This window comes from Alternaria arbusti (genome assembly GCF_024043155.1).
Source record: "Alternaria arbusti strain BMP 1465 chromosome Unknown scaffold_6, whole genome shotgun sequence".
NCBI classification, from domain to species: Eukaryota; Fungi; Ascomycota; class Dothideomycetes; order Pleosporales; family Pleosporaceae; genus Alternaria; species Alternaria arbusti.
This window is the reverse complement of record NW_026249946.1, coordinates 1,215,220-1,243,039: the sequence shown is the minus strand read 5'-3', so window position 1 is coordinate 1,243,039 and position 27,820 is coordinate 1,215,220. Positions and strand designations below refer to the sequence as shown.

The 27,820-nt window shown below is 53.6% G+C and overlaps 8 protein-coding genes across 8 annotated transcripts; 5 read left to right on the top strand and 3 right to left on the bottom strand.

Annotated features, from left to right (window-relative positions):
• Positions 1-7,093: 7,093 nt before the first annotated feature.
• On the bottom strand, positions 7,094-7,855 carry J4E86_005633 (uncharacterized protein; the record flags this gene model as incomplete). Its single annotated transcript, XM_051446166.1, has 1 exon — positions 7,094-7,855. One exon carries the CDS (start codon positions 7,853-7,855, stop codon positions 7,094-7,096), a length of 762 nt encoding a protein of 253 aa, XP_051302933.1.
• An 826-nt stretch (positions 7,856-8,681) lies between these two features.
• RPS30A (ribosomal protein S30A) lies at positions 8,682-9,118 on the top strand (the record flags this gene model as incomplete). The annotated part of the gene is made up of 4 exons (XM_051446165.1): positions 8,682-8,733; positions 8,786-8,793; positions 8,939-9,043; positions 9,095-9,118. 4 exons carry the CDS (start codon positions 8,682-8,684, stop codon positions 9,116-9,118), a joined length of 189 nt encoding a protein of 62 aa, XP_051302932.1.
• Positions 9,119-9,840: 722 nt separating this feature from the next.
• J4E86_005631 (uncharacterized protein) lies at positions 9,841-10,390 on the top strand (the record flags this gene model as incomplete). The annotated part of the gene is made up of 3 exons (XM_051446164.1): positions 9,841-9,864; positions 9,915-10,272; positions 10,320-10,390. 3 exons carry the CDS (start codon positions 9,841-9,843, stop codon positions 10,388-10,390), a joined length of 453 nt encoding a protein of 150 aa, XP_051302931.1.
• A 709-nt stretch (positions 10,391-11,099) lies between these two features.
• Positions 11,100-15,150, top strand: J4E86_005630 (uncharacterized protein; the record flags this gene model as incomplete). Its single annotated transcript, XM_051446163.1, has 6 exons — positions 11,100-11,404; positions 11,453-13,084; positions 13,131-14,119; positions 14,170-14,504; positions 14,568-15,068; positions 15,118-15,150. 6 exons carry the CDS (start codon positions 11,100-11,102, stop codon positions 15,148-15,150), a joined length of 3,795 nt encoding a protein of 1,264 aa, XP_051302930.1.
• A 993-nt stretch (positions 15,151-16,143) lies between these two features.
• J4E86_005629 (uncharacterized protein) lies at positions 16,144-22,908 on the bottom strand (the record flags this gene model as incomplete). Its single annotated transcript, XM_051446162.1, has 1 exon — positions 16,144-22,908. The coding sequence occupies one exon, from the start codon at positions 22,906-22,908 to the stop codon at positions 16,144-16,146; it is 6,765 nt and encodes a 2,254-aa protein (XP_051302929.1).
• Positions 22,909-23,109: 201 nt separating this feature from the next.
• Positions 23,110-23,523, top strand: J4E86_005628 (uncharacterized protein; the record flags this gene model as incomplete). Its single annotated transcript, XM_051446161.1, has 2 exons — positions 23,110-23,231; positions 23,283-23,523. The coding sequence occupies 2 exons, from the start codon at positions 23,110-23,112 to the stop codon at positions 23,521-23,523; spliced, it is 363 nt and encodes a 120-aa protein (XP_051302928.1).
• A 19-nt stretch (positions 23,524-23,542) lies between these two features.
• On the bottom strand, positions 23,543-24,726 carry J4E86_005627 (uncharacterized protein; the record flags this gene model as incomplete). The annotated part of the gene is made up of 3 exons (XM_051446160.1): positions 23,543-24,505; positions 24,559-24,669; positions 24,718-24,726. The coding sequence occupies 3 exons, from the start codon at positions 24,724-24,726 to the stop codon at positions 23,543-23,545; spliced, it is 1,083 nt and encodes a 360-aa protein (XP_051302927.1).
• A 340-nt stretch (positions 24,727-25,066) lies between these two features.
• On the top strand, positions 25,067-27,796 carry J4E86_005626 (uncharacterized protein; the record flags this gene model as incomplete). The annotated part of the gene is made up of 3 exons (XM_051446159.1): positions 25,067-25,154; positions 25,677-26,276; positions 26,436-27,796. 3 exons carry the CDS (start codon positions 25,067-25,069, stop codon positions 27,794-27,796), a joined length of 2,049 nt encoding a protein of 682 aa, XP_051302926.1.
• Between the last annotated feature and the right edge of the window lie 24 nt (positions 27,797-27,820).

Here is a 27,820-nt window from a genome sequence, read left to right as displayed (position 1 = left end):
CCGGGTCTCTCATCAAACCATGTGGGATATCACGGAATAACAAAGTCGTGCTTTCAATAATACTGAAACCAGCATTGCGGCGGCAATCGTAACGGTAACGGCTCGTTAACCAAACTCGTCATGCAGGCTCTCCACCCAGGGGCCGACGTCAACATTGAGTGAGGTCGGTTGCGTGTGGCTCACTGGCTGCCGTCAAAAGGAAAACAAATGGTCTGATTCCAGACCCCTGTCCCCTCGTCTATCCGTTTGGCGGAGGAGGAATCCTTTGAATCCTTTGCAACGGACACGACACCGCACAGAGCGCCGCCACGCATTGTCTCTCCACAGAACGGCGAAAAGCAATCCCCTCGGTCGAGGCCCTGAAACTCAACAAGCAATTCCAAGCTCTCGTGCGCATTGATGACGGAGAGTGTACTACTTGCCGGAGGTGTGATAAAGTTTAGGCGAAGACGGCCGCTGAACAAGACTACAAAAAGCAATCGCGGAATGGAGATGAAGGAGCGTCGCCTCGTCAGCAGTTCCCTTGATTCGGGCTGGCACACGGTTCCTGCCAATCGGGTTGTTGGTGCAGGTGGATCGGAGCGCCCCTTCAAGCCCTTGGATCGTGCTCGCGAAAGATCTGCGCATCATCTTGGTTTTGCGCAAGTGTCTCAGGTTCTAGTCCCATCTCGCTTGCAATCATGGCGCATCCAGAACAAGAAGATTGATGAGCCTGGCAATACGGGCCATACGGCGACGGCAGGGGAGACTCCAAGCAGCCTTCTAGCACAAAGCCTATGCCTACGCCTACGATGCCCCCAGCCACACAAGAATCCTATTGCTGCGCGCACCCGCTTACAGAAAACAGTGCGCCAACATATGTTGTCACCATGCGTCTATCAATTCCGACAACCAAGAACCGATGCGCACGCCCAGCGGCGATCAATGGAACGTATCGTACCATTTTGCCGTCACGACTGGTGCAGTCAAGTATTGAAGGTACCGAGGGAGGGGTACCTTCGTAATGACAACCACTCAGCGTTGCCTCTAATCAGCACCATCACCAATCAACGAACCTTTGCGTCGGAACCAAACGCGCGACGGTCCATGGTGGGAGGACGACGTTTTCGAAATAACACCACCACGCAGGACCTCCGACACCTACTTCTGCAGCTGTGCAGGTCAGAGCGCTCTATCGTCAGATGCATGCAATCTTGCTCCAGGCAATCTTTCCCTAGATTATCATGGCTGGGCGATTTGCCTGCGAAATTGTTGCGAGATTGTTACTACTGCCGCCCTACGCGGCCTTGCGAATAGCACTCTAAACTATCAGCCATGATCCCTGCGCGCCAGACCTTCGAGAAGGAGGTTTGCACGGAATTATCCATAACACCGACCGTTGCCCCTCCTCCTCTCCGCTACTCATGACAAGGCAGTCAAGCAGGGACCTTGGACTCGCATCCTGCCGTCGACCAGGACCCCCTCTCATCACCGCGAGCTTCGTCCGAAATTTCCGATAGAGAGAGCAGGTGATGCCACTGTCATGGTAAGACGCGAAGATTTGCCTAAAGAACCGCGATCGACAGCCGTCTGCGCCGTCTTTGTGAGAATCCCAAGTGCCGACAGCTATGGCAGCTATGCCAACAACGGCGGTGCTATTGTGGGTATCTGTGTCGCATTCGTGCTGGCAGCACGTGGCGGTGAGTATCAGCAAGCACCGTATCCCGCAACGAGCCCCAAGCCGATAGCAGTTATCTCGGACATTAATACCAGCCTTTGCGCCTGGGACGAGACAGGCCAAACCGTCGGAGCATCCACAGTGTACCAGCATGCTGCCAGAGTCATAGCTGCACCCAGGACACCCAGCCTGACAGCTGTGATCGCCCAATTTCCGCGTCGCGCGAACGCCCACGCCCACCCTTTGCCCGTTCGCATCCCAAAGCACACGAACCGCATTCTAGCGCCAGGCGGGCAAATGCTCCGGGACTAAGGCTTCCTGGGGTGTGATGTGACCGTGCGGACGATCAGAGATGGGATGATCCCAGCTTCTTGCCAACATCAAGGCTCGTCCCTGCGCGCCCGCATCGTCCAACTCAGCACACTCACACTCTCTTCCCGGAACAACGTTTGAGTCAGAAAACAGTGATCACACTCAAGGGCCGACTCGTGGAAAGTACCATTGCGCCATGCCGCCATCGCCGGATCACCTTCGTATTCTCCTTGCGACTCGTTCCGGAACCTGATGCTAGGGACAGCGTTGGGCATCCACCGTTCGGGATCGCCTCACTACCACTCTCGCTACCAAATAACGATATCGCCGAAAAGAGAGTTTCGCCATTGAGCGACGACCAGCGATTGAGTTTGGCTGGCTTGCGGGAACTAGAATCGCGCATATCGCGCAAGACTGTTTCGTGTTGTCCCATGGTTCACGTCCATCTCGCGTAGAGAACTTTTACCGGCATGATGCTTGTTTGCAACGTGATTTATGATCAGACCGAAGGATTCCCAGGCTCTACCCTTTCATCTGCGTGCCGTGCTTGTGCGGCATTCATGCGACTGGGATGCACCACGTCACCGCCTTTCGAAGGATCATACTATGGTTGTTATAGTGACGTGTGTAGTAGGTCCTTTTCAGGCAGGAATGGCCAGGCCACGTGATCTTGTCGCTGCTGGGAACCTCCTTGCCAACATCAGGCACACAACGTGGATGAGCAACGACCGAGGATTCTGGAAAAGCTGGGGTTAACCTGGTTGCGCGCACGCTCAGGTACAGACGCTGCCCAAGGGGCGCAGATGAATCATGCGGTTGTTCGGGCGACAATGAAGCTGTTGTCTACATGGAGGATGCCTGGTGAACTTGCAATGGTAATGGTGAGTAGTTCATCGAGACAACACGATCTCCATCGTCGATGTAGGGCTGTCTCCTCCTTTGTCATTTTTCTGTCGTCATCCTTGCGCGCACGACTCCTTCGCGCCAGCGCCAGCGCCAGCGCACTTGTTGCCTACGCGATGCGACGACCATGCGGTGTGCGAATGTGAGGCTGTCAGCTATCGCCAAATGCGTGCGCTCGCCGAGAAAGAGAAGGAGCGGGTGGCCTCGTGAGTCCATCGACTAGGTTACTCCAGGTTACACAAAGTACGCAGCGCAACATGTGGATCGCGAGGAAGTTCCTGCGAAGCTGCCCCGTAAGGGGTATCGCTTGACCTTGCCGAAGTGTTGCGAAGAGTTCTTGCGAAGGAAGTCTATCGGTTCAATATGCCGACGAGTCGCGAAGAGATCCCGCGAAGCTACTCTGTATGTGTACCGGCTGAAGCCGAAAGGGTGCGAAGCTGTTCTGCAAGTGTATCGGTTGACCTTGCCGATGGGGCGCACAGAGTCCCTACAAAGCTGCTCCGCAAGTATACCGGCTGAACTTGCCGACCGAAGAGCCGCAAAGAGCACAGATCTGAGCGACGGTGAGGTCGAGTGACCTGACTGCGCTGACTTGCAGCCGATCGTCATTACTAATACGCCGCGAAGGGGCGAATGCGTTGTTGTGAAGCCGAGCGGACTGGAGAAGATCTGAGCACGTCTCGATATGTGTCCTATTTGGCCGTGTGTAAAGAACATACGATCTATCGAGCTGTACACGCAAGCACGGCGCAAGAGACACGTGGTGTTGACACAAGCTTGATGCGATGGGGCGTTATGCGGTTTGTGTCTGGGGAAAGAGCCGATAGCTTTGGAGCGGTGTCCGGGTCAGAAACGTTGTAGTGCAGGAAGGCGGTGCAGGAAGAAGGCGGTGTGGGTGCTATCTAGCAGTAGAATCATGTATAGCGTGGACAAGGTAGAAGATATGTCTCAAGCGACCAGCGCGTAGTGAAGATGGTGCAGATAGCTCGTTGCAGTGCACGCCAGACCAAGAGAGCCATCTCCAGTATCTGAGTCCGAAGGCAGTCTTCTGTCATCGATCAGTGTGAGTATCACGCAGTCCTTCGACTCGTATGGTCTGATGATGCGTCGGAACACTGTCGTATCAGTTTCTTCGATCTACCATATATTGCAATTACATAGTCATCCAACCCCTCTTGGAGAAGTATTCAAACGCCGTTTTCTCGGCAACGGTCGTTGCGCATAAGTTTTAGTGAATATACCATGACTTCGTTCCAGTATATGCAATGCCTTTTGCGGCTACATCCGGGAAGATGCATGTGTATCAAGTGACTAAGGCGCAGTGAAAGATGTGGCAGTACCTGCATGGATAGGACACAGTTGTTCGTAGGCTATGTTCAAGCCATTCACCTTGTCCGTGTATGCAATAACTTGGTAAGAAAAAGCCAGACATCTCTCATCACTCACTGCATTGAACTAAATATGCAGCCCACCGTTCTGCATCCAGTGCCGATTTCAACATCCTTATTATCCCGCTTGCAATGTCTTTCCCCATGACGTGATTTTTACTCCAGCTCATATAGCTCCTGTGGGCCTTCCGATTGATCCAAGAGATCGAGGTGAAGCACCAAATTACCATCGTCCCTGCTATCGAGTTCATCGTATGGCGCGAACTTTGCCAAGATCCTACGGCTTAGTGATAAGTCAACGAAGCTAGTCCGATTGTTTGGTGGGCCGGAGCCGCTGTGGTTTAGACTCCAGCTGGGCTCTTTTTTGATCTCGCTAGCCAACGTGTTTCCTATCCATACCCTATACGCCATGTCATGGATTCTCTCTTGCTCGACAGTAAGGTTATCTTTATCGTCTCCTGCATAAATGATTTTGCACGCGTATCGCCCAACATGCTGCAGCTCGATGTTGAACAGTATCAGTAGATTGGAGTAGTAGTCCTTGTTCAGTAGCACCGCCCCTCGCCGACACCTGACAGGGAATTGGTACGCTGATACAACGGCCGTTCTTGGTTCATGGCCGCAGTAGTCACTACAGTGGGCTCCATTGAATAACAATCGAATGCCTTCACCAATGACTACCCGGAGAGGCCGGCGCTTTTCTACTCTGGTGCTAGGCTCTTGAACCATGAAAACAACTGTGGGTGTGCGGACCTCCCCTTCTATAGCCATCGGAGGTCCAATGGAGCAAGATTTGCGGGCATAACGATTCGTTCCTGGTGGCCCAAGGCGTGAAACGGGTAGAACACACCGTGTGTTGTAGGTTCCGCAATGTAAAATAGCTAATGCATCGGGGCCTTCATCCTGATGAACGATCGGAAGCTCGATCCTTAAGCCTTTGTTCGTCATTGAGTACGGACTCTGGAGATCGTCGTCAAAAATAGGCATCAAATTGCTGGCCCCTCGAAACTTGCACGGGTGTGTAGCTAAAGGCCCACAGAGATGGTCCCCAGTATTCTGTAAGCCCAATTCCCACGCAAAGAGAGTTTGGTCATCTGAATTTTTCATGATCTCTTCCTGTGAGAAGTGAGCGGGAGACGATGAAGAGCCAAAGGTATGGCCATCCTACCTGGAGGCGGAGAAACGCCTTGCTACCTTCTCCATATAGCAGCGGCATGTTGACACCGAAAAGTCCTAGCAGGCAGTACGCTAAGTCCTCTATCCTGGTTGTCTCCCGTTCAGAAGCCCAAGACATGCGCTGTGCGACACTACACTGCATGACGTCCCCACCGAGTAGTATGCGATGTTCGATGCCTGTTCTTTTCGCTACCAAATCAAGCAAAGTATGTCTGTCGCCAATCTTACTCCAACCGGCAGAATTATTGGCATAGAAAACGATCTCAGATGGGGCTATCAGCTCTTGTAGCGTCCATCCTCGTGTCCACCAGTTGCTGCTCATGACACGTGCAATGGGGTCTAATCGCTGCAGAGCAACATCTTCCCCTGGGGTTTTCCAGGGACTCCTTAGTGCACCTCCATTCGCAGCCAGGTAGTCCCAGACGTCAAATGTTCCGGCCCAGGCCCCATTGGCGTCTTCTCTTTTGTATGTAGGCCAGGTATGTACGTCGGCTAAGTAGGCGTAACAAACTACAGACCGTTGATACCAAGCATACATTGAGTTGATGGCCTCGGACAATTCTGCGCTCGAGGATTTGTCGATACAGCATGTGTCCACCCACACGTACTCTATCATATCTTCCAACGCCTGTTCGCAACACTTCTGTATCTTTTGAAACCCACTCTTTCTTTCTGTAGCGGCGATCCGGATCTTGACCTCCTGCTCATTGGCAAATCGAAACCTTGTTCCTGTGGTAGGCGCCCGATCGCTCATCTCTTGATAGGTGATCTCTTCACCCTCCCAACGATGCGAGAGGATAGTATATGGTGGTATGGAAGAGCCCTCGAACTGGTGAAAGGTCATATCGATCGCACGGAGTAGGCGCATGTTGTCGTTGGATCCCGTGCGAAGTCTTTGGCTGACGATGGTGTGTTATGTGCGAGAACAGTCATTGAAGCGACCGTAAGTATTGCTAGTAATGTAAAATTTGCCTGAGGGAAATTGTTGCGCAGCATCGTAAGAGCGGCTGAGAGGTGGCAAGGCTAGGCAACAAGCCGTGGGGGCTGAAAGCTGCAGGAGCTGTTCCACCATCGCGAGGCAGCTGGCCGTCACGACCTCGCTCTCGCGACAATTTTACGACGAGTCACATGCACCGAGATAGAGATACAGAATAGAAGGTAGCCTTCACTAGAGGTGGGATATTTCACTCATCATCATAGCGTGTGCATCGTATGGAGGAAGGAGCGTTGTGCCGCAGACTCAGCTTGGTAGGATCTTGAGGCTCCGCTGCTAGGCGGCATCACACACCAACATCTTCTTGACGCCGCAGAGATACTGCAGACCCGGCAAAACAGAACGCACATGCATGTACATCAGAAGAAGGGAAATTGGTCTGTTTCAGGAATTAGATTCACGTGAAAGCTATACAAAGCTTCGAATATCGGGTGGTTCGAACAGTCACGTGAAGGCAATCGGGTTGCGTATCTTGATATTGACGTGCTGCACACACAACAGCTAGGCAGCTGAAGGTAGCGGTGGTCCGAATCGATACCATATAGAAGAGCACCGGAAGTCATAGTCTGCACACTACAGGGTAAACTGAAGTCCAGCTCAATCACCCTACACGACCATGTGAAGGTGCCAAGCAGCGTCATGCACCGTTTCTCTTGAACCAGTCTAGAGCTCAAACGCTCCATCCTCTTGCTGGCCTATTCCGAACCAGCTTCCGAGGGTGTTCCAGACACTCTGCTTCTCTCCAGGCAGCTGGACGCCATCAATCTCCTCTTGAGTAACGCTGTACCATTCGTCCTTGGGAATCCATCCAATGTATGCACGGTCTCCGAAGCCTCCAATCCAGTATATTTCCTCGACAACGAGACGCACCCACTTGCTCTCGTGAATGCCACTGCCTGGCAGCCACCATGCAGCATCCGGGTGCTTCTTGACATAGCAAGCCGTCACACCCAGCTTCTTGACAGCATCCATATCGATATCCTCGAGTCGTCCGACGAGTGAGAAGCGAGGGAGAGATGCGGGACTACGCCACTTGTTGTCCTGGGGATGCCATCGCATGCTCAGGGTGATGTTGGAGCCGGCATCTACGTTCTTGAAGGAGGTCGCGATGGTGATGGCGAGGATGGTCGGGTTGCCTGAGTCGGACTCGCAGTCGCCGAAGTAGTCCATCAAGCCTATGGGCGCGCCGCCGACATCCGAGGGTCGTTGCTCAGTGGTGTGAGAGTCTGGGAAGACGGTAGATAAGGTGCCGATGTTTTCTAGGCGCATGATCCTGCGAGCTTGGACGGCGGACTCGTGGACCGTTGGGATCTTGAAGCCGGATCCATCGCTGGAGGACGGGTTCGCGAAGAAGTGCTGTGGTGATGGCAGGTTGGACGCTGTGGTGACGGAGATAAGGCCTATGAGGGCAGCTTGGAGACGCATCTTGCTACTGCTTGTATCCGAGTGATGCAGAGATGTAACAGGGTGTTTCGAGAGCTAGATCGCTACAGTGAAGCGTCAGTGAAGGTGGTGGCTGATGGCAAACAGCGACGCGTCCGAGCGAAGCTACGGGACGCATCATGCGACACCCAACCGCGGCGGGGATCTCCGACTAGGGTAAAGGTAAAGTCTATTGCGGAAGGCATGATCGTGTCGGGCACAGAGATGGCTCATCCATAAGCATCTAGACACAGCATGACCGCGTTGCTCGATAGTGGCTTAAGGGTCATTGAGAAAGTCGGCGTGTCTAATCTGTTGTCCGTTGTACTGGTTGATGGGTCGCATTATCTTATCTGATCATCTCTGGTAGATGTGGAGGCGAGATCTCCGTTCCGAACATCTAGACGCAGCGGCCTGATAGATGGTAATTTCTGCATCGGCACAGCTATCTAGATGCGCTCTACTTATTCATTGCTTGTGGGAAGTGTCTATAGTGAATGCATAGTGGCTGTTCCGCTGAGCTCGATGCTCACACTTCGATGCACTAGCGCTGCACGTGATCTCGGCTAATCCGGTGAGCCGCCGTCCACAGCCCTGGAGTCATTTTGACCCTCTCGTCGCCGCCCAGTCATCGAACACCCAACGACCGCAACCTGTACGTATTCCGCCCGCTCCTACGATTGCACCTGCATCAAACGCGAAGCCTTGCGAAACCAAGACTTTCAACTCGCACCCAACACCCGAAACCCCAGAGGTACACCGCTAATCGGACTTTGCCACCACACAGACAACTTCGAACGACTCATCACACCCATCAACAACCGCCAATATGGGAAAGGTTCACGGATCCCTCGCTCGTGCCGGAAAGGTCAAGTCTCAAAGTAAGTCTTGGCTCATGTGGAACGATTGCGAATGTCTGCTAACAATGCATAGCCCCCAAGGTAAGCTTCACTCATCGATACACCCACGCCTCCAGCCGATAGCGACACGTCGAATCACGACCACGATCACGCGACGCCTGAGGAGAAGGACGGATTGATTATGGATGCTATGTGGATGTGGACAGCCGGCTGACACGCTACACAGGTTGAGCCCCAGGAGAAGAAGAAGACCCCCAAGGGCCGCGCCAAGAAGAGGCTCACATACACCCGCCGTTTCGTGAACGTCACCATGACCGGTGGCAAGCGCAAGGTCAGTAGACATCGCGCATTTGTATGATGGGCAAGAACTGACACGTCCCAGATGAACCCTAACCCAACCTCATAAGCCAAACACTAGAGGAAGGGCGAACGAAACGAGCACTATGAGCTAGAGAATACGGTCATGAATTCGGTTTCTTCAGGATGGCTATGACTCTGGATCAGAGGGAAGTGGGAATCACGGACGTCGCCACGGCACGTTCCTCAGCAGCAGCATGGTCCCACACTTTGGGATGATGGGGGCATATTCATGGCGTACATGTACATTCTGCTTTTTGCACAGCTGCATCACGAATTCTAGCTGCTTGTGTTCCCAACTCTGGTCTTCTTGGATTGTGTGCCGTGTGTTGTTTCTTGTCGCGTTGGCTGACCCTCCATGCTTCACTCGACCCGGTGCTGTGTCCATCCATTCGATCGCGTTTCAACCCCCAATGTGATTACATTATTTTACGTCTTCGAATTGGCGCCATCATAGCATCTTGGTCGCATTCAAAAGCGGACAAGCCCGTCCAGCTTGTAAGAAATCCGTCATCAACAGCGAAGCACCCTCGGTAGGCTTGCCTTCGTCCAGATCTATAAGCTAAGAGCTTTCTAAGCTCTGCATTATCTGTCTTCAGTCCAATCCTCGAGTGCTGCATCGTAGATCTCTTAAGATCATACTGCGGTGGGAACGGCAGGTCCAAGCGGCGATCTACGTCACACCCGAACCTCACTCCACTTGAGCTGTCAGAGCACCAACACCTCCATTTGCAGAGCATCAACAGTACAACACCAACAACAACAGCAAACATGTTCAAGCGATTCTTCGGAGAGGTAAGCCATTCTAGAATTGGCTCTCAGCACCACCTGCTAATACCATCCAGCATGGCGCAAAGAACGTCGTGACACTCTTCCACGCGCCTTCGAACCAAGCTTCCACTCGCGTCCTCACCCTCCTCAAACAGGCCAACGCACAATCCGTTGCGCATGCGACTGAAGACCAAGCCAGCTCCCACAAAGCGCAGGACAAGGCCGAGCGCACAGAGTTCGAGCTTGATGTCACAGAAGCCCCACCCACAACCGACCAGCTCAAGAACATATTGGACTACTTGGGCGGATCAGGCGCGGCAGGCAAGGTCATCAGCGGAGCGGAAAACGAGACTGATGCCATGAGGAGGTTGAAGGCGGACGGAGGCGCGTTCCAGAGACCGCTTGTCGTGGACTGGAATCAGGGAAAAGCTGGTATGTCTGCAAAGGAGAAGAGAGGCTACTCGTGCTAACCCTGACAGTTGCTGGAGAGAATGAGAGCGAGATCATGAAGCTGATACGGTCGGTACCGAAGGAGACGGAGAAGGTGTAGAACGTTGAGAGATGCGATCTGTACTATACCCACTCCACTCAGCCTGTGATTCCGGATACTACATACTGGAAAGTACTATTGGCCTTCGAGATTGCCTCTAGACCCGGCATGTCTTAAGGCTTCACCGCTCAGTAGCTCGGGAAGAGACGTTCTGCCAGGCGGCCGGTAGCTGCGTCGCTGGTAAGACACTGATGCAAATAAATGCATATGCAAAAGATATTCCCAAGAAAAGGTTCTTCCAACATTTAGTAAGGTGTAAGTGTCGTGTTTTCCTACTGCTCGTCGCGTCCTTTTGCTCCACCATGTCGAAATCCTCCGTGACTACGTCTTTCTGTTTCTGTTCTTTTCCAGTCACTCAGCATCTTTACAAGTCACGCCAAAGCTATATAGTTGGGCCAATAGCATGAGCGGAAGAGCGGCGCGCGGAGATTTCGAGCGTTGGTCACTCACGCTCACCTCCTCTTTCTGGCGGCGCCAAGACTTGTTGCTCCTTCCACCTCAAGCAGCGACGAACTCTTGTTTATCGTGCACCCTCGCGCTTGCCACAAATCTCTCAAGTATTCTCAACCTCGCGTTCTCCATCGCAGTTGCTAGTTTCCAACGGCATTCGGCGCCGCTCAAGACCTTCCCCTGCTGCAAACACCACCTCCAGTTGTCCCACGGCTTTGCTCACTGCACCTCCCTCATCGAGCCAGTAGTGAGTTCAGCTATGTCGGATACTGTCCAACCGCCGGGAACTCCGCCCGCTACAGACACGCAAACCGCAACAACGGCAGACGAGCAGCCTGCGTCCCCCACCGATATGAATAACACTGTCGTCGACCCAGTCAACCATGCAACTAGAGACCCCAAGTTCAGTCCGGGAGCCGGCCAGGCCTTCTTTTCTACCGAACTTGGTACCCGCGCTCCCCGTTCACTAGGTCCAATTCGTGCACCCGTCATCGCACGTAGCGTCCAAGGTCCTGCGGCTGTGGTGCAAGCAGCGACTCATTGGCAGGTAAAGTACAAGAATCAGTGAGTAAACTTTCGCGTCCCACTCGAAGCTCACGCTGACTCAAATAGGTGTCTCTGCATTCTACCTTCACAGGGGTGGACCGTGGAAGACCTGTGGGATGCCGAAGATGTCCACATCGAGGGCAGGAAATTCTGCGAAGAGATGTTGACCTTCATCTCCCGGAACACCTACTACGCAGCGGACCGATTCGCTAAGGATTGGGCGCTCGCGCATCCAGATCGAGTCGACTTTATCGGGCTTCAGATGGGCGACGTCTACGACATCAACGATCCGCTTGCCATCGTCGACCAGATCTTCGTGTTCGGCGAGCCTCTCGGGTTCCCTCGTGTGTTCCTCTGGCACGTCGCTCATATTCTGATCACTACATGGATCGAGATGAACAAGGCGACTAACGAGACACTGCGCGAGAGCCTGACGCCACAAGCACGTACTTGGGGTCAACAGTCCACCAATGAAGCAACCCAGCCTTCGTCCACCATTGTCGAGATGTCTACAGACAAGAAAGGCAGTAAGAAAAACCGCAAGATCACACGATCTCGACCCAGCAAACTGACCACACCGGCAGAGCCCTCGTCCGCCGTCGATAAGCCAGACCATGTCGCGAATGAGTCTTCCGGAGTACCAGATCAGCCCAACATGCGCTATGCTCCTCCACGCATCCCGTCGCAGGGTCTTGTTCAGCGTGGGGGCCATTCTGCTCCATTGAGGAGCGGCGATATGGGCGTTCCAGCGGGGCCCTCGAGACCGTCGCCCAACATGCATGCGCTATCCTTGAACATTCCAAAATCCAATCGCAACATGAACTCCGGACCCTACGTTCAGCAACACGGCTGGGTCGAGAACAACAACCGCACTGCATATGGTCCATACCCACGACAGCCTTCTGGCGCTATGCCTGCCATGCAGTCGCCTCACTTCCTACCCCCGCAAATGGCACCGGGCCAACATATCGCTCAGCCAATGATGTCGGGTGTAGTTCCGTATGTTCAGGTGGTCCATCATGGCTTTGCTCTCCAGCACCCCGACCCTGGCCTGATGTCTCGAGCACAACTCAACTACCAGCAGAACATGATGCAAGCTCAGCCAATAAACCCTATATTCACGCAGCAGCCACACAGCCAGCACGTCTCGATGGGCGACATGACTAACAACATGATGCTTCAACACCAGGATCCTCGTGCGCCGGTGCCCCGTCGTTCCAATCCATTGCGCAACCCCCAAGAGCTCTACGATCCTTACGGTGGCAACAACCCTAAGTTCAACGGTGCCCCGGGTCATAACAACATAGGTCGGAAGGGTGGCAACAGCGGCTTCGCCGCTCAGTCTGGTCGTGGCCGCAAAGTATCCAACCCAGGCGGGCGGGAGTCATACAACAGGTCCAACGCTGATTACAACGGCAACGTTCCATCCAGCGGACCTCGATATGCCGACTACAACAATCGACGTCGCCCATCGGAAGACGACCCGGCTATCACTGGCGACTCCGTCTCTGGTTGCGGTCATACATGGATTGGACCCAAGAACCAGACCGTCACCGAGCTTTGGATCGGAGATTTGTTACCCGAAACCGGCGAGTCTGAAATTGCACAGATGTTCAAGCAGACGATCGGCATTAGCCCTATCGCGGTCTCCTTGAGGGGCAACAAGATCGGCGCAAGTTCTATTCATGCCTTTGCTACGTAAGTCAATTCGCTGTTGTCTCTGTGGATCCGCTGACACATCTAGATTCGTATCAACTGCAGACGCCAGCGTAGCCTTGGGCATTAATAAGTTTAATCCTCACGTACGTGGCGTCCGTCCCGTTGTGACGGTACCAAGGCGATTCTACCAGAGGGATATACCATCGAGTTCAAGCTATTTCGATCAGTCACATACTGGGCGTGATGCTTCACGCATGTCGATCCAGAAAGACGATAAGCCTGTCACTGATGTAGAGTCAAATGCACCTATAGAGAGCGCCAAGGCATCGTACTCTCCCCAGGATGCTAGAAGCGGCCTGTTGAAGAAGCCATCTCCGCAGTCGGACGTTCCTAGCTATCCAGAGACAGGAGACGTCAAGCTCGAGATGCCCAAACATCAACAGAAATCTCCTACAAAGAAGAACAAGGGCAAAGGTAGGCGCGAATCAACAGTCAGGAACACCGATGCAGCCGATGAGAAGACGAAAGCTGCTGGGAAGCTGAACTCTGATGGCCCAGCTGTCACGAAAGAGGAAGAGAACGGCACAGAGTCTACCAAAACCATCACTGAACCTACGAAGCCAGCGACTGTCGATGGGCCTACTTCTTCGGCTGAAGAACATAAATCCTCTCCCTCCGAATCTACATTAGCGCTAGACCAGCCGGAAGATGTAGCCGACGCCTCTACCGTACTGCCACCCAAGGATTCGGAGACGCTAGAGGCAGGACAAGACGCCAAGACAACACAGAAAGAGCGTGACATTGACGTCCCTCTCAACTTCGCCGGCGCCCTTGCTAAGAATCTAGAGACTAGATCTGACGCTACTTCCATCGCTAAGGATAGTGAGAACACAGGTGGTGGGCCTTCCAGTACAGCTCCGATAGAATCGCCTGCGCATTTAGCAGACAACGACGCCTCGGACGATGAGGCCAAGAACGACACTAGCTTCCATTCTGCGCCAGAAATCCAGCCTGAGTCTGTGCAAGCGCAGCCGCAACCAGAGCTCCAGGACAAGGCGATGACCACGAACCATGGTACTGCGACCCCAACCCAATTCTCATATAAAACGTCTGACAGTACATAGAAACCACAAAGTCGCCGTCTATACCTACCAAGACCAGCCTGAATAAATCCCCAACACTGATCACCCCGCGCAATACTACTCAGTCTGATTCACCTGTAGCTGCGCCACCAAAAGAAGATACCGCGCCTCAGCTTCCAGCGTCGGAGAGTACACAAGATCCTACAACAACCGCTACTGCTCAAGGAAACGAAGAAATGTCAACAGCTGCAGAGACCTCACCCGTCACTGCAACCAAGAAAGCTGGTGCTCAGCAGATGCAGTCGCTCCACCCGTTCGCGAAGAGCAACAAGTCTCAGGCCAAACGAGAAAAGGAGGCTAGAAAGAAGCAGCAGAGGGTGAGTCTTGCATGTACGAAAGAACATGAAACATATGCTGACTTTGGCTTTTCACCTCTACAGAAAGAAGACGCTGATCGGGTCGCTAAGGCGAAAGCTGATAAGGCCATATCCTCGCAAAAGCCCAACGACGGTCCCTCCGCTCAGCGTGAGACTGGGTCTCTAGGAGACTCTGTGAACTCACCTGGAGCTACAGATACAGTTGCTCAACCAGAAGCGGCCAACTCAAAGACTGGCGGTGATAGCACCACAGGAAACAAGAAGTCCAAAGGCAAGGCAAAGATGCAGCCAGCTGGTACCAGCTCTGCCGATGGCGAAGACAAGGCTGTTGCCGAATCGGAGAATGATAAACTCAATGGTAATATCAACGATTCCAAGGATGTCTCTTCAGTAACTCACCAGGCGGAAAAGATGGAGGCCTACCTCGCCGCGCCAGCCAACCAGGGATCTTCGGGAGACTCTGGGGTAACCCCAGCTGCTGAACCGACCCCATCAACTCCACCATCTGTCCCTTCAATTACCCCAAAAACACAAGGCTCCTCCCAGAAGATGCCCGCCCAGGAAGTAAATGATCCCCATAACCTCACTTCCAATCAACAAACTCACGTTCCAGGTCACTCTCGCCGCTCTTCCGCTTCTACGCTAGTCGGAGAAGAGCGAGTGTTACCGTCTGCTTTTACCCCTCCTGCCCCTACCCACCCGGACTCCTCGCGAACCGTCTCTCCTGATGAAGCACCCCAGCTCGACGCCACCCCGACTGTAGCACCCAAGAAGAAAAAGAAGAAACCAAAAAAGAAGAAGACCGCACCCGTCCTCCCTTCAGTTGACCCCGACCCCCCCAGGGACGGGGACTATCACAACTATAATCCTTTTTCGTCCCAAATGAGCCACATAGATGCTATTCGTCGGGCTAACAAGTACGATACTACCTCTTACTATGCGGTTACAAACGCGCGAATGGAGAGGGATGCTGAAGAGAGCAGAAGGGCTGCTCGAGCCCTTGCGGATCTGAATGATCATGCTAGCTGAGGAACGAAAAGACGCTGGTCTGTCGTCCAAAACGTGTACGTTTCACTCAACCTTCAAGCGCGATGTAGCTAAATGTGTTCACAGCTTGAAATGACCGCTCAAGTCGAGACTTGGTGGGTAGATGTGCCTGACGATGGACTTAAGAGGCTGGAGCTTGGGAGAGGGATGGTTATGGCTTTGATTTCTTGTTCTTATCATTCGCTCATGGTGTATAGTTGATGAGGCTGATAGCCACATCCCACACTGCGAAGGCTGGTATGGGTTGCCTACCACCTGCTGGAGACGGAATGAGAACATATAAACTTCTACTTGTCTGCATGATTTCGCGTGATTTATGCTTTGACTTATTGCGCAGTCCTCATTTATGGGAAAACACTTAACATTGTAGAGCCAACGTTGACGCTAACTACCTACTTCGCATCTTTCGACGTTAACGTAGGCTGCAGACGTGTTCAGATTGTTCCTTGTTTGAGGTGCTTGCATGGTGTTTAGCTGATCAATCTGCGCATACCTGGGAAGCGTGATTGTTTCGTTGTGATTCTTATTGTACTTAAGTAATCTGAGAAATGCCAGTGTACGCCCGTTTCATGCCGCTAAATCCAAGACGTTACTAAACTACCATGTCGTACCCACCATTCCCTTCCCCCTCCCCATCATATCCGTCGTCGCCAAACCCATAAACATCATGAAGCGCAGCCTGAAACGCGTCTATCCCTTCTTCTAGTGTCCCTCGTTCTTCCTCCACACCCCCGATATCGAAGAGCACCTCTCTGCGCGCATGACCCTGACCGAACCAAATCGATCCAGCGCTCTCACTCCAGTTCGTCTTCAAGCTGTCTTCCAGGCCGCGGCGACAGAAGGCTAGGAGGTCTGCGTGTTGTTTCTCCAGAGGCGGCGCGTGTGCATCGCCGGCGTAAGAGGGGATGGTATCTGGTGTTGCGCCGCGGAGAAGCTCAGTGATGAAGATGCTGAGCTCGTCGATGTAGGTGATGAGTGGCGGTGGATTGAGATGTGCGGAGGGCGTGGTCCGGCTGCATATGTACTCGAGCGGAGACAAAATGGACTTGAGAGCTTGCAGCATATGCGTGAGCGCGGCGAGGACGTAAGGTAGCTGAAGCAGGTGATGGTTGTCTTTCAGTTGTTCTGTACCCCGGATGAAGGCGTGCGATACCGATACGATACAGCCGACGGTTGAAGCGAGACTTTCCGGCTGAGTGATACGCAGGTCAAATATCATCGTGTCTAGGATCGCGGGTAGAGCTTGCAGCATGGGTCTAGCGATAGCGAAGGCCGTGCTGGACGAGAAGGCTTCTTCCAGGTATGCGGGAAGAATGCCTTGTAGCAATACCGATCGCAGTGCGACCCTATCGCCAGTTGGCGCTTCATGGGTGCAAAGAGCAGTTGTGAGCTGGTTAACAAGATATGCCTGTTGGTTGTCGGCAGCGGCTTGTTGTGCGACAGTCTGGATGAAGAAAGACAACTGTTTCGCAGTCCCTGCATCTGACAACTTCGGGGCGTATCCACAGAGGCGTGCGACCACGTATGTGGGATCACCGGCTGGTAGTGGGAAGGCGACCGAGTCTGTGAAGAAAGGCAGCACAGGGCAGATATCGTTCGTGTATTGCTTCAGGAACTGTACAATCTTTTGCACGAATTCGACGTATGCGCCGGTCACCGTTGTGCCTTGGCGGAGCTGTTGGTAGTTGTACTTCATGGATGTCATGAAGTCCTTCAGCATTGACGCGTACAGCCGTTTCATTTCGCCGAGGCGTGATGGTTCGGCTCGAGTGATGGCGTGGATATCGTCGCGCATGTTGGAGAGAATGCTGGAGATGAGGGCAAGGCGTCGCGTGCGCAGAGTATCGGCAGTGATGTCCCATTTCCCAGTCTCTAGATCGCGGAAGAAAGGCAGGTTCTGCATGAGCGGGTGATGTTCGTCCGTTTGCGCGATGGCGTGCAGCAGTCTGTGCTGGAACCTCAGCATCGACTCCCTCTCGACCAAGCTTACCAATAGAGCCTGGAAAAATTCATGTCGATGCTCCTCATATGCGGCTGAGTCACAGTCGACGAGAGCAGCCATGAAGTATGGTCCGAATTTGCGCGTCTGTTCGGTCTGGCGTAACTGCTTCCACGATACCTGACTGAATGAATCGAGATAGTGTGACCATGTTCTCTCGCCCGATAGGACCTGGCCTTCTGCAATTCGAACCCATGTATCGATGCAATCCATGAGCAGGTTATCATCTGGCGAGTTCTCCGCGCCAAACGCGTTCGACAGCAAGTGCCAAAGTGGAGTCTGGATGAAATCCATTCCCGATTGTTGGACGGTCTTTGCGGGGACATCGACATCCATATCTTCCAGATCATCCATATCGGGAAAGTCACCGTAGTCCTGACTTTCCTCGCTTGTCTGTTGGCTTACGCCTTTCTTCAAGTTGGCTTTCTGGATCTTCGCATAATCCTGAAGGACCTTCATGACGTCGCGAATAACGTTGACAAGTCGATGATCTTCCAGATGAGGGAGCTCCAAAAGATGCATGATGTCGGAGTCCACCAAGAATGCCCTTAATGATGATTGATCTTTTGCATGTTGAATGGCCCTGCTCATCCCTGCAATGCAGTCTCTTAACGTCGCAATGACCTGTCCCTGGTTCTTTTCCATCGTTTGACGAACCATGACGGCAGAGACATCAGTAGTGCCGTCCAGAACACCAGACTTGAGATAGTCGTCAGCTTCGGTCTTTGCCAACTTATACTGAATGAGCGTTTGGTGCATGATGTCTTTGTGCCAGGTTGCAAATGGCCGTGCAGAGGTATATGGCTCTTCGGTTGATAGCTGATACGTAGCAAGGTTGGCCCAGGCTCGAACACTGACTCTACATGCTTCGCGATGAGAGCTCTCGTGATTGACTAGGTCACGAATGTGATCAAGCTTTGGCCGACAAGCGGGTGGCGCAGCCCAGTATAGCGTTGAGAGTAGGTCATGGTGATTGCGTAGCGCTGCGAGATTTTCCTCGTCCAGGGGCTGGTCCTTGGGGTAAGCACGGCCATGATTAGGTAGAGAGCGGAAGACAAAGCTACGAATCTTCTTCTCGGGATAGGCATTACTCATACCCTGGAGACCTAAAGCGAGACACTTCAGTGCGATGTGAAAGGAGTTCTCATTCGGCTCGACGTTGAGTGATGGGGCAGTGGCAAGGTCGTTGAGAAAGGGTACCGACCCAGCGCCTGCTTCACGTCGTAGGCTTTTGAGTCCATTCTTGCCAAAGAAATCCAAAACAGTGTTGAGCATCAACTCCGGACGTCTCCAGTGCCAATGAGCAATTAACCGGTGGCATCGTGCAAGATTGGCGCGGACATATCCATTCAGCGACGTGCTGTGCTTTTTGTACGTACTCGGGTATAACTCGAATAGTCTGCGCAAGACATCTCGGATGCAGGCCCAATTGTCCCTCTGGAAAGTCTCCCTCCGGCTTCTAAGCGGTATGCCGGTCGAATCGATCTCATTGTAGGGGAGGAAGGTGAACATCGTGGCCCAGGTAGCCTCAAAGGCAGGCAAAGTAGTAGCGCTGCCCAACTTAGAACTAAGCTCTTGACTGGCCAGATCGCAGAAGCTCCATGCTGGTATGTCCATCCCTTCCAGAACATGCATGCATACGACCGTGCTCTCAACAATGACTTCGGTATCTTGTATACCCTTCTCGCATACGGAGTGCCGCTGGTTTTGTTCGAGAAAACTACCAAGACTGGGAATGCCGTGCTGCATCAAGTGAGCGACGATAGTCTTGGACAAACTTTTGGCAAGACCGATAATCCCGACTTGGTTGCCTGGAGTGATGGTAGGATGTTGAGCTATGTGGTGGACCTGAAGGCTGATGACAAGAAGGTATGACATGGCACGCACCACACCATGAGTATGACTAGGATCTTGGCCGTTCAGGGTACCTTGAGCAACCAATAAGTTGTCAAAGATTGTTTGGCATAGCCGCAACAACTTGGCCACACAGTCATCCCGATCGATGGGATCCAAAAAGCTGAGATGGTGGGTGATATAGCTGATGAGTGATCGTGCCAATCGAGCTGAGTTCAGCGAACTTTCGTGGAACGATGATGACGTATCAGGGTCGGGTCCATGGACTTCAACAGGTTCTGATACCGCTTTCACAATCTCTTGTAGCCTAGAAAATGTTTCATCATTCCATGGGCCACATCTGACTGACAGAGCGCCATGGCTTATGGTGCAATGGCCGGCCAATTCATCGAGGTCACGGCTACCAGGCTTGCCGACAAGTAGAGCTTGGCGAAACTCGTCAGCCCCGATGAATGTGGAAGAATGGAAGTACGTGTCGGTGGCTAGAGAGTATACATCGAACGTGATTGGGTAACGGGTGCCATAAGGACCCAACCCGTGGAGTACAGGCAAGCCGTCTTCTGCATCGACCTCTTGTGGCGGAGGAGCGTCGGTGTTCTTGAGGATCTCTTCAACTGCTGGCTCGCTTGGCTGGCGGTATTCTCGCGCATCGACATCAATTCGTTGCGCTTGTACCTTTCGCTTCAAGCGTCTGCGAACCGGAGGTTGTTGTTTGCTTGGACGTTCAGTTTGGCCTTCTCCAACGTCTTTTGCGGAGGGAAGGGGCGGCAGTTCGGTGTTGTCATCTGCGAGATACCTAGCCAGCTGTGGGTTTACGAAAGGCTGTTCGCTAGGCAGCTGAAGACCAAACTGCTGGTCGACACGCAAGAGGCCCTTCTCGAATGCGATTTTCCTGTGGCCACGGCCAAAGTCGTTCTCATCGCCTTCAAGTTGCGCGGTTCTGAACGGAAGAGGCGCCTGACGCCCAGCTCGTCCTGGATTCTTGCTTGATTGGACATGTTTCTTTCCTCGTTGCGTAGATTTCCTGACCTGGGTCGTAGAGCGCTGGAAGATATGGAGGCCTGCGGGGATGCTTTTACGTTGGCGTGTACGGGATACGTCCGTCCCAGCTTCAGATTGTACTTCAGTGCCCTTCGCAGATGGGGCGTCAGTTACTGAAAGCTGCTCGGCATGCTGCTGGTTATCGATCCGATCGGCCAAAGGATGTCGGGATCTCCTTTTTTGCGATGCAACATTTGCTCTTGGTTTCAGTGTTCCCCGTTGCCACTGTCGTAAAGTGGTATTGGCCTCTTCTGTGTCTTCAGCGTTATGCAGTCGTATCTGCTTGTCATGTACACTTTGACGAGCTAAATCTGGTCTCTGAAGCGCTTGCCGTCTGGCGATCCTAAGAAACTGCGGCATCTTACCACCTGGTCGAGAGGGAGAAAGATCAATGTCTATGACACTCATGGCAGGCGGTGGGGTTCTGCGTGATTTCTTGGAGTGGCCATGCTTCCTGTTCGAGGATTGACCGCCAGACGATCGTTTTCCAGTGGCAACGTTCTTTGCCAAACCGTCTGATAATCTGACTCTCTTAGATTTCGCGAAAGCGTCTGTAAGTTTGGTCTGCTTTCTCCGCTTTGATCCAGTTCCACCAAGCGTAGGGAGAGGCAGACGGTCGTGTTCCATGTCGGACAGGTTGTCATCGGCATAACGATCGTCAAACATTGCAGCTAACGCAGAGGCGTCGGCCACAGAGTCTTGCACCCTTTGCAAAGGCCGAGGGTCAGAAGCCCTGGGCTCATCATCTGAATCATCAGATATGACAACAGGAGCTTGCGAAGGCGTGTTGGAAGCTGAACTTTGTCGAGGTCGGCCAGCAGGTCTCATAATTCTTTGAGCGACTCCACGAACAGGCGCCGTTGGCTCGGGGGAAGCAGCTGCATTGATACGCGCGCGTTCTCGCTCGCGTTGTTGAGCCTCCCGTCGCGCTTGTGCCTGGCGATCGAATCGCAACCAAGAAGCAGGCAAAACTCCCTTGATCTTCCGGCCCACATTTCGCATGTCATCGTCACTCTTCTCTGCCTCACTAGCAGAGCCTGCAGCCGAAGATGAGCTATCCGTTATCACTACCCTTGTTGGCCGACGCAATTCTCCACCGGATCTTTGTATGCTGCGCGGGGCTGGCTCGGAGTCTGAGCCCTGAAGCATCTGAGGGTCTTCTTGCATGACAGACGAGGTAGAGGGCGTCGGCAAGTTTGGAGCAGGGGTCGAAACACGCAGTATAGCTTGACGGCGAGCTGACGTAGTTCCATGTAATGGCGGACTACTTGAATACGGCGGCGAGTTCGGAGGTATGGACCAAATATCGCGTCGCATATCACTGTCTTCAAAAATGCTTGTCAGTGCCGCCGCTGCTTGTGTGGATGAGAAATTAGGCTTCCTACGCTTGGCTGCATGAGGGTGACGGAGCTGTGTAGAAGGAGGACGTCTGGCGGGACCAGAAGTAGGTCGATGAACCAGATCCTTTCTTGGACGTGGCAGCACAGGTGTAGAGACGGGTATCTCGACCTCGGGAGGGCTGCTTGTAGGGCTTTGATCGGGGTTGAACTCCTGTTCTTGCGACTCATCGTTTGGCTGTCTGTGATGACCCTGAGGGGATCGTGAACGTTCTCTTCGCACCGGCTTGAGGCCTCTGCTCTGTACTTCTCTCCGATACATCTCACCCTCCAACGCATATGGGTGCATTTGGATGGGCTTCCGTTGTCGAAATTCGCGTCTTGCCCTATCATCGGCGATTTGTCTTTGTAGAGCCGTTGCGGATGGTATGACAACTTGAACTGCCGTACGACGATGGGGCTCAGCGAAAGTAGGAGGGGGTGATTCCAGGTCCGAGGGCGGATCTGAGAGATCATCGTCGGAATCATCGGACAACGGCGCAATGCCGAACTCTCTGAGTATGCTTGAAGCATGTGTAGAGGTTTCAGGTTTCTCCGTGACCGCTGCTTGTATCGGAGTAGTCGAGTTATCGGAGAGGGGCACGAGGTGGCCGTCATCGAATTGAGGTATGGACACGGCAGAGCTTGGCTGGAAGATCGGAGATGCCAGGCGCTGTGACGACGGAGGTTGTACAGCCTGTCGGTTTCTAGGCGTAGGTGAGCCTAGCAGCGGATCAGGGCTCTCGGTGGGCTCTCTTCTTATACTGCGCGTCGATTTGGGCGTGAAGGGAGATGGCGTAGGGCGTCTCGGCGAGCTGTGTTTGGTAGGCGTGGCGATGCCCGTCTCTTGCTTCTCTATCCCATTGATGCCGTCGACAGCATGTTCCTTCTCTTCTTCGTCTTCACCAATTCTCTGCACCTCTTGCGTGGGTGCCTCATGCTGTCGGACCGGCACGAGGTCATCTTCGACGCGTTCGACGCGTCCACTCAGGCCAGCACTCTGCCTGGAACCCTGACTCTCAAGCTGAGACTCGTCTTCTTCCTCATCCGAGTCCTGGACAAAACCTTTCTGTCGCCATTTGGACATTTGGACGCGCCTGCATGTCGTTCCGCGGTTGGATGCTGGCGGGGTGAGGTTTTGGGTGATGGCTGAAGGCATGGCGCGTCGTCCCGTGCTCCGCTTAGCGCGTGCTGGCGACGGCGGCGGGCTCAACTTTTTGCCCGCGGGAGTGCTTTCGTCATACACGCCAAACTCAGCCGCCGTCACTTTCAGCAACGAAGACACGAGATGGCAGGACGAATTCTTCCAGTCGCGCTGGCGACTATTGTTGGTGTGTCAATTGGTGTGGCTACGTTTGATGGAGAGTTCAAAAAACAGCGAATAGCGCGGATGGAGGAGGAGTACAAACGGTACGCAGACTCCACAGGTACTTTCGTCGCTTTCACTAACATTCGCGACAGGGAACTCGCCGCTGCAAATGCTTCCAGCACCCCGAATCCCGTCCCCGTAGCATCGAGTGCTGTAGCACCCCCACCTGCCGAACAACTACAGGCTAAGAAAGAGGAAGCTGTCGCCTCCGCGCCTGCCGACAACTCGTGGTCAAACGTGCTTGGGCTCTGGGCATGGAAGAAGGACAACAAGACGGAAGCCGCGCCTGCGACTGCGGCTAGCAGTGTTGAGAATACCAAAAGTAAGCCCTGAAGGCTACCGTGAATGGCTTTCAGAGGTTCAGTCTACGCTCAAGATCGACCCATCGTCCCCGCCGCAACGGGTCCAGACGCTTCAGCTCGTCTAGCCACGACCTCATATCCTTCGTTGTAAACGACCCGGTCCCAGCATCTACCTCCAGATATGCCTCTGCAAGCCCGAGCAGCGCTTCGTATATCCATTTGCAATCCGCCTCGTCCTCCAATATTTCCCTGATGTACTCCATCTCGTGCTCGTAGTACTTTTGCCGCTCGCCATTGGTCAGGTCCTGGACGACAAGCGCATCCGGTGCACATGACGGAGACAATATTGAGAGGAGGTATTGGTGATAGAACCATATGGACTGGTCGAAGGGGTCGGTGTTTATGGCTTCGCATATCAGGGCTAGTTCCGAGTCGAGAAATGCACGGCACGCTTCAGCGTCTGCGTTGCGCTCGCGAAGGATCTTGGGGATAAGCTGGCTACGGTTGTGCCAAGCGGAGAAGTTGGAGAGATTGGTCTTGATCATCTTGGTCGTGTACTCGAATTCAGATTCTGACAGGCTCTTCTGTGCTGTCCCTGATGCGGAAACGTCATCGGATGCGGTCAGACGCTCGATCTGCGACACTACGAATCGCCTGTAGCCCCAAGCATGGAAGTTGCGACTGTCTGCATGCAGCATCTTGTTTATGAGTTGTAGTTCTCCTGACCAGAGCTTATGTGCTGCATCCGCGCCCATCAGCGCTTCGCCCTCGCGCAATAGCCAGTTTCTGTGGTTCCATATCCAGTAGCACTTGGGAAACTTCCGTAATAGCGCAAACGTGAGCTGCAGGTCGCCCTGTAAGAGTTCGTCTGGTGATTGTTCGGGGGTGTCTGCGGTCACCAGAGCCATCAAGACGCGTCTTCGGTGATTCCATATTGTGTAGTATTCGGGATTTTCGTTCAAGAGTTTCGTGACTAGGCCCAGGACTTCGATCGTATATTGCTTCTCGGCAACCTGAGAAGCGACTGTCAGCTGGATCCAATGGATGCTTCTCCTGGCTGCAATACCTTTGTGTTCACCAGATCCGCCAAATCTTTGTAGTCTGTGATCTGTTGCAGCTCCTTCTGCCGTGCTTCTTCTGAGCGGACGACCGGGCCAGATCCCCGCGATATACCGTGCTTCACATGTCAGCAAGGATCTTTCGAGCGATTGTGAAGTCAGCTTACGCTTGCCATATGTTTCTGCACTGTCTCGGAGGCTTCAGCGTTGCTTCCTCGAGTTGCAGCCTCGGCGGAATGTTGCCCCACTACACGCGTGGAGCCCCTGCCCCTCCGTCATCCCTCGCGGAAGGTTGCCGTAACCACTAGCCGCATCTGCCAACCCTATATATGCTCCAAACATCCTAAGCAACCTTCAGCAGCCATTGCTATTACTAACCCAGCAGCAATACCACCGGGACATCAGGCAGCACCCGGCTTCCGGCCTCCTAGCTCCTCTCCTTCAGACAGCTTCACATGCGCTGAAGCTCACCGCTCAGTCCTCCAGTCCACTCATCTTGACACTAGCTGCTCCAACATGAGCGACACTGACGAGGAAGCATCCCCGTCTCAGTCCGGCTATCTCACACCGCCGCTGTCTCCTACGAAGACTGTCAGTACCGAAGGTTAGGCATCGCCTCGGACGCCGCAGTCTCCGCGCAAAAGTCGCAGTTGCCTCTTCTTCAGGGATATCGACAGCGGCTTTACTAGTCATTGCCCAACTCCATTGTCTTCTCCTAGGAAGTCCAATTCCAAATTTCTCTCTCGTCTCGAAGCGCTGTCAACTCCAGACCTGAGTCCGACTAATCACGTATCTGTGCCGGTACCCTGCGACCTCAACCCGCTTCGAGATGGATCCTCTTCCAGCAAGCGACGACGCAGCAATCGCAGTTCCTCGGACAGCATAGTTGAAAATGCAAGCCGCGCAGCATCTCCTTCACTCATTCCAACAGATACAGTCACTACGTTCGAAAGACCAAATCTACCACACTTACGCTGCATTGACAACTCTGCTGACGACAGTTCTCCGCCCAACAAGCTTCGCCGTCTTCCCTTGCGCTATGCCAGCTCTCCTCTCAGATCTAGTCAATGGCAAGCACGAGGTGGTCTACTAGCATCACCTCGTCAAACCCAAACAAGTACACCAGATCGTTTTATCGCTTGCCGCCGACCACCCACCATCACACGAGAAAGCTTCGAGCTCAACAGCCCTGCGGAGCGTCGGAATAAGGAACAGAACACCAACCGCGGTACACGCACAGGTGCAGATGCTTTCAGTCGTCGACTGCGCAGGAGTGGCCGTATGAATGAGGAACTACGCGGCCTCAGGGAGGCACACTCTGTAGTTTCAGGCCGGGCAAATGCAAATAGAAGAAACGTCAACTTCAGACAAACCCCTCTACCTCTGGGTACTCGCCAGATCAGCGCTGGCGCTGTCTGGAATGTTGGTGGGCCTTCTGCTGTGAGTGACACAGTAGTAGCAGTCTCCACTGGCAGAGGTAGAATGCTTGGGAGTGGAACGAATGCGCCATTGTACAAATCTGCTTTCCTGAACCGGGCAGACCCCGATGCCGAGCTCGAAGCCTATGAAAGACGTCTCGCACTAGCGCTCGACATTGACCCGACTGATCGCATCCTCCAACACTCGTCTTCTCCAGCGTCTGCGAGCTCACCACATAGTGGCCCTGCATCGCAAGCGAAACATGTCTGGCGAGACGGAGCTTGGATCAGGGACGGAGTCGTTTCGAGTTTGTTCTCATTTACTATAGACTCAAATCTGATGTCTTCGCTAATCTGAGATTGAAGGTCCCCGCCAAACACCACCAAAGCGAAGACCGGTGCCTATCTTGCCTTTTCGATATGTTCTTCTGCTTACCGATACTTCCCAATACTGACATCGCTCACAGTTCTCGATGCCCCTAACCTCCGCGACGACTACTACTGTACCCTACTCGCATATTCCTACACCTCCAAGTGTCTGGCTGTCGGCCTAGGAAACTTTGTTCATCTCTGGTCGGAGAGAAACGGTGTCAACACGCCAGACTCGCTGAACGCCGTGCCGCCAAACGGTCCCGCAGATATTCAGCACGTCACCTCCTTGGACTTTTCCTCTACAGCAGGGGGTCAAGCGATACTTGCCGTGGGACGAGCCGATGGCCGCATCTTGCTATGGAGCCCACTGGATGCTGAGCCACGCTTTGATGCAACACAGCCCAAGCCCGTATCATGTGTATCCTGGAGACCTACTGTCGTGCAACGCCCTTCTCTCCGAGATAGAGCAATGACTGTATCGACTGAGGAGCTGCTCATTGGGGACGAAGTCGGCCACATCTACTTTTACAGTGTGGAGTGGCCGTCAGAGACGCACAGTGAACTCTTCGGTTGGACTGGCGCCATGACCCTGCTGGCTCGACTTTCAATCCACAGCCAACAGATCTGTGGCCTAGCATGGTCATCCGACGGTGAGCTTTTCGCGAGTGGAGGAAACGACAACAACTGCAATCTGTTCGAAACGAAGAAAGTGCTCCGATCGAACCCCGCAAGCGAAAACACAGCAGCCATCTTGGACGTCCGCGAAGGCCCACGTGGTGAATCTATCTACACCGTAACCAATCGTAGCAACAACGCCGTCCTACACCTCGCGCAATCAGCCGCAAAACACACATGGACACTCAATGCCGCCGTCAAGGCCATGGCCTTTTGCCCCTGGCAGCGCGGACTCTTAGCCGTCGGCGGCGGCTCAAACGACCGCTGCATCCACTTCTACCACACCCGCTCCGGCACCTGTCTTGCCACTATCGACTGCGCAGCTCAAATCACCAGCCTCATCTGGTCCCAGACGCGCCGCGAGATCGCAGCAACTTTCGGCTTCGCGCAGCCCGAGCATCCCTACCGCGTCGCGGTTTTCGCCTGGCCCAGTTGCGAACAAGTCGTTGCCGTCCCGTGGTACGATGAGAATCGCGCGCTTTGTGCAGTCGCTTACCCTGGCGGTCCCACGAGCGGTCCGCAGACAGATGACGATCGTGATGGAGGGAGGGCGAGGGGCGAAGACGGGGTGTGGTCACGGAGAGGTGTTGAGGAAGGTTGCATTGTTGTGGCCGCGAGTGATATGGCGATTCGGTTCCACGAGATATGGAGTGATCGACGGGGTAGTATGGGTGCAGGCGGCTTGCTGGGTGGTGGCTCGATGGGCTTGTTAGGCGGGAGTGATATCCTTGAGGGGCCTTATGCTGGCGGTATTGAAAGGCAGGGCACGATTATCAGGTAGGTAAGGTAAGTCTTCAGGGAATGG